The 10,429-nt window shown below is 37.3% G+C and overlaps 1 protein-coding gene across 2 annotated transcripts in view; it reads left to right on the top strand.

The window, feature by feature from the left end:
• Usp37 (ubiquitin specific peptidase 37) overlaps positions 1 to 10,429 on the top strand; it is a 60,005-nt gene that overhangs the window by 34,921 nt on the left and 14,655 nt on the right. The window contains exons 14-18 of one of the 2 annotated variants that reach the window (XM_028760645.1): positions 1,921 to 2,085; positions 3,635 to 3,700; positions 7,006 to 7,147; positions 8,834 to 9,089; positions 10,092 to 10,258. In XM_028760645.1, the coding sequence (XP_028616478.1) occupies positions 1,921 to 2,085; positions 3,635 to 3,700; positions 7,006 to 7,147; positions 8,834 to 9,089; positions 10,092 to 10,258 (796 nt within the window). The remainder of the gene's footprint in view (positions 1 to 1,920; positions 2,086 to 3,634; positions 3,701 to 7,005; positions 7,148 to 8,833; positions 9,090 to 10,091; positions 10,259 to 10,429) is intronic. The other variant, XM_028760646.1, reaches the window with a different exon arrangement.

Raw genomic sequence — 10,429 nt, 5'->3', positions numbered from 1 at the left:
TGTGTGTGTGTGTGTGTGTGTGTGTGTGTGTGTGTGTGTGTGTGTGTATAATATATATGTAATCAGTAACTTCAACTTGCAAGTTGTTTAGTTTGTGGCTTCTATCATAGAAGCCTGTACAGAAAGAATAGATACAGTTTTCTAAGGGGAAACAGTTTTTGCCCAAACTGGAGTTTACATGTAAGATTTTTGAGTTTCAAATTTTGAAGTTTGCCAGGCAATGATGGCACATGCCTTTAATCCTAGCAATTGGAGTCAGAGGCAGGCAAATCTCTGTGTTCAAGGCCAGCCTGGGCTACAGGGGAAGTTCTAGGATAGTCATGGCATCATAGAGAAACCCTGACTTGGAAAAACAAAACAAAAAAATGAAGTTCTTATAGGCTTTGAAATATATTTAATCCATCAGACAGAAGTAGATGTAATTAGATGACATTGCCCTACAGTGGTAACAAAAAAAATTGTTTCTAAAGAGCTAAAAGCCTTTTTAGACTCAGACTAGATGACCATGCAAATGCTTTATATAATGCTTTTTTGCTAGTGGAGGAATTTTTCTATTTTTCCTCTTAGTTTTCTCTAGAGAAAGTGGTTCTAAAATAAGAGCAGTAGGGCCACCAAAGTGGTTGAAAGGATAAAGGTGCTTGCTACCAGGTTAGGTTAGGTGACTTGAGTAAGGAGAGAACCAACTCTCAGACATCCTGTTTTCTACATGGACAACATGACCCATATACACACACACACACACACAAATAAGTATAGTAAAATAAGAGAATAATCTTGAGGGCTAGAAGATTAGCTCAGTTGAGAGAGTGTTTCCGTAGCACGGAGGAAACCTTAAATTCAATCCCGGGCACTACATAAAACCTTACAGTGAAATGCACCTGTAATCCCATGTCTCTTAACACTAGAAAGGTAGAGATGGGGAAACTGGAAGTTCAAGATCATCCTTAGCTATATAACAAGTTTGAAGCCAGCCTGGACCACATGAGATCCTATCTTCAGAAGATATAAAAATAAGTAATCTTGAAATGCCAGGGAGTTGGCTGATCAAAAAAAGTTTCTTGCAGGGCAGTGGTGGCGCCACCACCGCCTGGCCATGAAATTTTTTAAAAAATTTTTTTCTTGAGATGTTGGTCACCATTATGCATAAAGGTTACTATGTAATATTTAGTCTAATAGACATTTTACCATATGATCATATATAACCTATTTTAAATGTATAACAGTCAAGTAAATAGTTTAAGGTTAACCAAAGAGTAATAGACATATTTAAGCCAGTCAGTGGTGGCGCACGCCTGTGATCCCGGCACTTGGGAGGCAGAGGCAGGCGGATTTCTGAGTTCGAGAACAGCCAAGGGTATACAGAGAAACCCTGTCTCGAAAAAAAAAAAAAAAGACATATTTAAAATTATGATTCTTTGCCTACCTGTGTGTTGTTTACTGGTGGAGGATTTTCCTAGGAGCGCCCGTACATCCTTGATCTAAACTTCATTAATCCCTGAACTCAACATTTTTATTTGTATCTATCCTAACACCTTTCTACATGGCAAATAGATAGTAAATGTTCCTTAAAATAGGTTTAGTTTGGTCAACTCTGTGTGTGTGTGTGTGTGTGTGTGTGTGTGTGTGTGTGTGTGTGTGTGCGCGCGCGCGCGCACAGGAGGCTGTTTGAGACGGGTCTCATTACGTAGCACTGGCTGATCTGGAACACTGTGTGTGTACCAAGTTGGCCTTGAGTTTATAGAGGCTCACTTGCCTCAGCCTCCCAAGTGCTAGGAGTAAAGGCTTGGCCATCATCATCACCCAGCATGAGCAAATGCATTCTGTAAGTGAAAATTTGTCTGACATGATTAGAGTGATTACTACAAGAAAGATATCTGTGTTTCGAGTGAATTAGCAGAGTCAATTTCTTGTGTTTTGTAGGGTCCTCATTCTTCACTTGAAACGATACAGCTTCAATGTGGCTCTCTCACTTAACAACAAGATAGGACAGCAAGTCATCATTCCAAGATACCTGACCCTGTCATCTCACTGCACGGAAACTACAAAACCACCTTTTACTCTTGGGTGGAGTGCACATATGGCAATGTAAGAGACCATGCTTTTTACCTTTACTTTTGAAATATAATATTTCAGAGATTGACCAAACTAGATAACAACTCTCAGGAAAAGAAATCAAACTCAAAAGATTTTCCTTCTTTATTAGTTTGAAGCTTTAATATTAGAATGCTAATTTTAATAAAGAAGTAATTGGGGAAAAAATGCTTACAGTCTTCCCAAATTTAATAGATTTCTCTCGTAATATACTTTTTTGAGGGAGTGTTGCTACTTTTTTACAATATGTAAGTAAAATTAATTTATTTCTGTGTTCTTCACTACAGGTTCTATTTCAGTAGATCTGCATAGGACTTGGGAATCAATATTCTTAATAAATGCCTCAGCTCTTTGGAACATGCTAATTTGAGAAATCAAATGTTATACTATAACTCCCCCCCTAAAAATTTTGATTGTAAATTATGCCCAATATGAATAGACTCCTAGAATGTTTCAGAGAAAAAGAAGTCCTCTCTGCTTTAGATTTGTCTTTGTCATGTGTGTTGAGACCTTAGGACTTCTGAATATGATGCTTTCCTACATGCTTGTTCTACTTGGAACCCTACACTATCATATTTTTACATACTTGAACAGTAATTTGGTAGAATTATAAAGTCCTAGAGCTGTAAGAGTGAAAAGAATTTTGTTCAAATCCTTCATTTCACTGAGATTAGTAATTAAAAAGGCCAAACATTGCGATTTCAGCCTGAAGCAGAGAGGAGGCTTCAAGACCAGTTTAGGCTATGTAGAAATTTGAGGCCATCCTGAGCTACATAATACTCTGTTTCCAAAAAGTACAAGGAAGGACAGTTTCTTGGCTAGAGTTAGACATTACAGAAAATAAATGGAACAATTCCCAAAATTGATTGATGCAATTTCATAAGATATATTTCTCTTGGATTTATAAATTGTATCTTGTAAGTTTACACACTAAAGTCCTCAAGGGTTGACTAGCAAAGCATGTGCCTAGAGAGCCTTAGTGTTTGTAATTGTTTTTCTTTCTGCTTTTATTGGAAGAAAAAGTGTTCTTCCTCGGTGCAAACTGCCCTCTGCTGGCAGAGCTAATCTTAGTCCTTCTGACTGTGTAGTACATGTCTCGTGATCACTGATCTGAAATGAAGCTGACTATATTTTAATGCATTTTTAGTGGCTTTAAGGCCTTGGTTGGAAAGTTCAGCTTAATTGTGGGAAAATCTGCTGTGACCATTAAGTGCAGTAGTACATTCAATGCTTGTCATCTAGGAAATCTCAATAAACTGAGAGCTATTTTATTGCTCAAAAATAATGAGGTGATTTTCCTCTAAGTTCTTCTCATGCGCTACACTTGACTTCATTTGCAAAGGTTTTTATTTCAATAATTAGAACAAGGAGAACCAGAGATGATATGGTCAGTATTATTTTAAAATATTATTTGCTTTTCAGGAGGGGATAAGAAGAGACTTTTAGTCTACAATTAATTTAGTCTATAATTAACTTTACCAGTTAAATATTTACCTTGAATGATGTAATTGTATACATTATATATTCTCCAATTTTCTGATAGTTCTAGACCATTGAGAGCCTGTCAAATGGTGAATTCCTGCATCACCAGCCCTTCTGCACCTTCAAAGTGAGTTCTTTTTCTTATGGACACAAATTTTGTCTTTGTGAGGATTTGGCTCACCCAAATCTCTAAGGTGGCCCACCCCCTTTTCTTCCTTTCTTTTGCATGCCAGTTGCTCAGCATTACTCATGCTTAGGGATGTCCTTGAGTCTGGCTTAGAGAGGACCTGGGCACAGATTTTAGCAATCAGAAAACACTCCAGGATTTTGTTTTTAAATTTCTTAAAATATCTTTGTTAATAAATGATGTTTTTATCCTAAAACTCTGAAGAACTGAAGGTTTAAAAGGATAAAATAACTCCTGTGTAAAGCACCTTTCCTCACAGGTAGACACAGGCAGAACCCCACCAGAATTCTGGACAGAAATAGGAACTAAGCACTAGAATGCAACTATTCTGTAACTATTCTGCAGGTGTTTTATATTTTTTAGAGACCAAATTGTACTCCTTTAAGAATTCACTGGAAATTCTTGATTAGACCTTTTCTCCCCTAAAAATTTCATATCCCAAAGTTTTCTTTGTTTGTTTGTTTGTTTGTTTGTTTGTTTGTTTGTTTGTTTTAGGAAAAACATAGTTTTGTTCTTTAAATGCTTATTTGGGACTTGTGTAACCATAAGATGATATTTAAGACATTTTCCTCCTGTAATCCTTTCTCAATACAATAAAACCAGATGATTAATGTGAGTAGAAATCTGAACTGGTACCATTATGAATATTCTTGCCTGCTCTCCAGATACAATGAACAGTACCATTTCCTGCTTAGAAAGTAGACAAGTGGAGGCTAGCGAGCACTGGCTGCTCTTCCAAAGGACCAGGGTTCAATTCCCAGCACCCACATAGCAGCTCATACCAGGGCCTCCACAGTCATATATACAGGCAAAATACCAAGGCACAAAAAATAAAAGTACACTTTAAAAGAAAAAAAAAATTTTAAAGTAAACAAGTGATGCATTTACAGGACATTTTTCACTGTCACAGGCAAGTTGCCCTCTGTAAACATTGTCATCACTAATGGACTGTATTTTATGTATCAGATCATGGTGGTTACAGGAAGCAGATGGCTTCATTGGACATATTGTACCTTGGCATGGCCATCTGTTCTACTGGATGAGAATTTGAAAGTTGGTTAATAAAAGGTGAATAGGGTCTATAAGACCCATATGCCAATCAGATTTAAACAAGGCTAAGTTCTAAACACTGTACATCAGTTCTTTTGTAATGTTCTTTGTCAGATTTGACCATGATAGAAACATCTTGGGTATCACCCTCCCTTTAACAAAGTAGTTGATAAAAAAAAATGTCGAGGTTTGCTTGATGAGCATGCATCAAAAATAAGAAAGCTAATTAAAGCTGGCTGTAGTAATGTACATCTATAATTCCAGCACCTGGGAGGTAAAGGCAGAAAGCTCAAGAATTCAAGACTATCCTCAAACAAATAGCAAGTTTGAAGACAGCCTGGGCTATATGAAACTCTGTACCAAAACCATTGGTGGGGGCCTACTTTGGCAAATTCTAAGTTATACTGAAAACCTGCCTCTGTAAACCTTCTTGGGAGTCTTCAGTCTTGACGCCAGCCACTGGCCTCTTCCTTATCTAAGTTTTTATGCTATGCTCTTGATTTTCATTGCACTCTTTTTTTTCTTGGTATCGTGTCTATTTATTTACAGTTTTCACATTTAAATTAATTGTAGTTTTCAGATTTTCATTTTTTTACTATAGAATATTAGTTTAACTTGATCAAAAGAAGTTTTGGTTCTTTGATCTTTGCCATTTCCTCCTTTGATGCCGTAGCATCTTATCGGGTATCACTGAAAAATATTGTCTCACATAAATGAATTTTAATGAGACTGAAGCTTGCCTTTTTAACCATGTATCTCTTTACCATCTAGAAAGAAATTTTTCTAAAATATGTTAATGTTTTTTCTCTCTCCCCCTCTCCTTCCTCCTCTCACCTCTCTTTTTGATTTTTCAAGGTTTCTCAGTGTGGCCCTAACTGTCCTGACACTCACTCTGTAGACCAGGCTGGCCTAGAACTCAGAGCTGAGTGCTGCTATTATAGGCCTGTGCCAGCATACCAGCATATTATGCTGTTCTTATACACCTTAAACAGTTACATATTTCTCAAATGATTTAGAATTTGTATTGTGGGGCTGGAAAGATGGCTCAGTAGTTTAAAGTACTTGCTGCTCTTCCCAAAGCATTGAAGTTCAAATCCCAGCACCCACATCAGATAGATTACAGCCTAGCTTCAGAGGATCTGGCACTCCCTTCTAGAGTCCTCTGGTACTCCCACAAATGTAGCTTACCCAGACCTGGAGCATACTGACACATGGGCAAACACACAAAATCTTTTTACAAAGGAAAAGTTAATCTACATTCTAAATAAGATATAAAAACATTGGGTTTTATTTTATTTTCAGACAAAATCTTGCTATATAACCCAGGCTGGTCTCACATCTGTAGTTTTATTTCCTCAGCCTCCCTAATGCTGCCAAAACAGATGCTCACTACAATGTCACTGTTTTTGAAGATGGTACTATTTGCCTTTACATTAAACAACTTTTAGTTTTTTCTCCCCCTGACCTTTTTTTGTAATTATCTTCCCTTATTTTAGAACTCATTTCCTATGAAATCACTACAGTATTGGCAATACATCATCCAAATACATAGTAATTAGACCTGCTTTCTCAGGAGTTTTTTGTTCTTGTTGTTTTCTCATTTTGGAATGTCTGTAGACAGGTTGTCAGAAATCTGATTTCAAAATAATAAAATAAGTGGATTGTTTCTGTCATTTTAAAAGTGCATAGAACATAATATAAAAAAATAAAAAAAATAGCCCTTGTGCTTTTGTCAAAAATACTGGTTTATAGTAGGGTATGGTGGTGCATGCCTTATATTACAGTACTTGAGAGGCAGATCTGTGAGTTTGAGGCCAGCCTAGTCTACATACCATGTGAGTTCTAGGACAGCCAAGGTTATGTAGAAAGACTGAAAAAAATTTACTGATTAGTTGCTTAATGAACTCAATAGAATACTTATTTTATAAAGACAGTACATTTAGAATTGGTCATTAAAGAAAAAGGCACAAAGTTTACTAGTGATCACAGTAGCATAAGCATTTTCAAACTATGGCTCTTTAGGAGAGTGTCAAAGGTAATACTTTTTTTGATTGGTCATTTTTTTCTGTTAAATAGTTTTTTATACTTGGAAAAGCTTTTTGTTTGGGTATTTATACATCAAAAACAAGCAAATAAACAAAACAAAACAAAAAACAAGGACAGGTGTTTATCAGACTTTTTTTGTATAATTACAGGAAATTCACCTTCAAATCCAAGAACTCCTTGACGTCATGCCTTGATTCTGACAGTGAGGATGAACTTAAACGCTCTGTGGCCCTCAGTCAGAGACTTAGTGATTTGCCAGGCAGAGAACAGTATCAGGAAGATGTGGAAAAAGTAAGTAATGATTTATTAAAACATCTGACAGTTTTCTGTTTAGTTTAGCTATCCAAACAAATGACTCAGCAAATTAAAGAAATTGACAAGGTAGATCTCAAACATAATGCCTCTGTTTCAGATACTAGCTGTGCTTTTCCTAGATACAACAAAAAAACAAAAACCAATTTTTTTCTAAGCATAATGGTACATGGTTACCCCAGACAAAGGAGAATTAGGCAGAGTTCCAGGTTCAAGGCCAGCCTTATCTGCATAACAAGACACTGTCTCCAAAAATAGTCTATTTTAAAGAAATTAATGTTACTGAGGAGTTGCCCGGTGTTGAAGTGCCGTAGTGCTTGGCTAGCATGTATGAGGTTCTTGGTTCAATCCCCAGTTCCTCACAAAAGGGCAAGGTGACATCAGCAACTCTCAGAAGAACTTCCACATTCTATGTTTCATCTCTTTGCTTATTTTGATAGCTATTGCTTTTAGGAGAAAATCATAGTATTTTATATGAAAAGAGCAACTAGGAAATGTAATCTTTAAATCAGAATCGTGAAAACATGGCTGCATTGTCTGTTACAATCCTTAATAACTAATACTTCAAAAAAGTAAGCTTTTCCAGGTGTTTGCATCATTTGATAGAACTACAAAAGTTACTTGTGTTCTAAGTTGTCCCATCTTATAACAGAGCTCTGAAGGATTGTAATTGCTTCCCTTGGATATGAAAAATGCCAGGAATTCTCCTAGAATAAAAGTTACTCCAGATATTTTTGTGATTTATATAATCTTGTGTAGTTTTCATTTTTCTCATTTAATATGAGACAATATTGCTAGGTGATATATGCCTTTAGTCCCAGTACTTAGGAGGCAGAAGCAGGAGGATTTCTGTAAGCCTGGTTCATATAGTAGTTTCAGGCCAGTCAGAGCTATATAATCTGACCCTGCCTCAATTTTAAAAAAAAAAAAAAAAAAGCCAGCCAGCATTTAAAATAGAATATTCAGGGTAATAAACAGAATGTTTATAGTATAATCCATGTATATCTGGGCCAAAATACTTAGTACTTATTATCTGGGGGTTTTTGGTTTGATGATTTTTTTTTTTTGAGATAGGATTTCATGTTATAGCCCAGGCTGGCCTGGAACTTACAGCAGTTTTCTTGCCTCTGCCTCCTAAGTGCTAAGATTACAGACATGCACCACCATACCCAGTTGACTTAACTGTTTTCACTAACTTTATTTTAGCAGTGTTTACCTTGCAAATTTCTATAAAGGGTATACTTTGCACATGTCATAATCAAGCAGAACTGTTGGGTTTGGAGTTGTAGCTCAGTTGGTAAAGTACATGAAGCTGTGGGAGTGAACAGCAGCACCACAGAAGCCAGACATCATGGCAGCACACAAATTCAGTTCCACACTTATTTTTAAAGAGTGTGTGTTTGTGTGTTAGAGTGGGAGGATTGCTCTTGAAAACCAGAAGAGGGTCAGACTTGGGAACTGAGAACTAAACTTGATCCTCTGCAAAGCAGTGTGAACTGCTGACTGATGAGCCATCTTTCCAGCCTCCCAATTCCCACTTTAAACTCTACTCGTATATTAGACATGGTGTTGAACATTAGCTCTGTTGATTGACATTCATATTGGTAGACATTGGGTATATTAATGGACACTTTGCCTTCTTGTAAAAGTAGTTCTCTTCTTCAGGATTTGAAATTGTGCAGATTAGAGCCTGGGAAGTCTGAATTGGAGAACTCAGGATTTGACAGAATGAGTGAGGAAGAGGTGCTGGCAGCTGTGTTAGAGATAAGCAGGCGAGAAACTTCGCCGGTACTCAGCCCAGAAGATGATGATAAGCCAACCAGCAGTCCAGACACTGGGTTTGCAGAAGATGATATTCCAGAAATGCCTGAAAATCCAGATGCTATGGAAATTGAGAAACCCAAAACAATCACTGAGCCAGGTAAGGTTCATCAAGATAAGCATCTATTACACAGAACATGTTGTTCCAGAGCCTTTACTGACATGTGGCTTCTAAATAATCCATGTCCTCACATTTGAAAATGGAAGTCAGAGAGGGATATCACAAAATTATTTTCTAGATTTTGTGGAGTCAGAGCATCTTCAATTTCAAATTACTTTATATGCAAGTAAAATAATAATTAGTATATCCTCAGGTTAACAAAAACCAAAAAGCTGATGGTGTTCTTCTGAGGTATTTATTTCCTCTTGATGCAGTGGATTCTCCTGCTCTTGTAAATCACTTGGTCATATTCATTCTTTGTTCTCAGAACCATTCTGTGGGTCAGTGCTTCTAAATCCAGGGTATTCTCTGCTGCCCCAGAATATTTGACAGTGTCTTTCATTTTTGGTTATCACAAGTAGAGAGAAATGGACTGCTTCTGGCTTGAGCACTTCCATTCCCATAGATGAGCAGGATCTTTAATTCCTGTCAGGTGACTCAGTAAAGCTCTCCTATCTCTGAGAGAGTCTGGGGATCCTGCAAAGATTTACAGCACACTCGCATCTCCATTTCCCACTCCTCAAAAGGCCTCATCGGCATTCCGTGCAAATTATTAATGATACTGAGGCCAAGAAACCTGAATACAGATCTGGTAAGATGAAATTGTTGGTCCCAAAAAGTTCTAAGTAAGGCTGGGAGTATAGTCGCTTGTTTAGTAGCTGTGTGCTTACCATGCATAAGACCCTGGGTGTGGTTCCTCAGCATCCCAAAACCAAGCATGATGGTGGATACCAGTAATCCCAGCAAGGAGGTGTAGATGGGAGGTCAAAGTCTAGGGCATCATCAGATATATTCTAGGCCTGCCTGAGCTACATTTGACCCTAACCTACAGTGTTAATAAGGGCAAGGTAAATTACTCTTTAAACAGTAGGTGTCACTAGAGTCCACAAAAGAGTCCACAAATTTCAGCTTTTTTTCCAAAATAATGTTCTGCTTCTTCAGGTCCTGCTAGTTTTACTGAGATAACAAAAGACTGTGATGAGAATAAAGAAAACAAAACTCCAGAAGGCTCTCAGGGAGAGGTTGATTGGCTCCAGCAGTATGACATCGAGCGGGAAAGAGAAGAGCAGGAGCTGCAGCAAGCACTGGCTCAGAGCCTACAAGAGCAAGTAAGACACTTTCTGTTGCTCCTTCCAGCATGCTGCCTAGAAATGGAATCACAACAACTGATGTGTTAATCATTTGCTATATGTGTCAGTCATTGCTCCTAGTTACTTACATACAGTTAGTTATTAGAAAAAATTATTTGGGCTTGTTTTAGATTGGAAGTTATTAAATTA

This window comes from Grammomys surdaster, unplaced genomic scaffold (genome assembly GCF_004785775.1).
Source record: "Grammomys surdaster isolate TR1022 unplaced genomic scaffold, NIH_TR_1.0 126546, whole genome shotgun sequence".
In the NCBI taxonomy this organism is placed as follows: Eukaryota; Metazoa; Chordata; class Mammalia; order Rodentia; family Muridae; genus Grammomys; species Grammomys surdaster.
The sequence above is the reverse complement of the archived record's forward strand: the minus strand, read 5'-3'. Positions and strand labels throughout refer to the sequence as shown.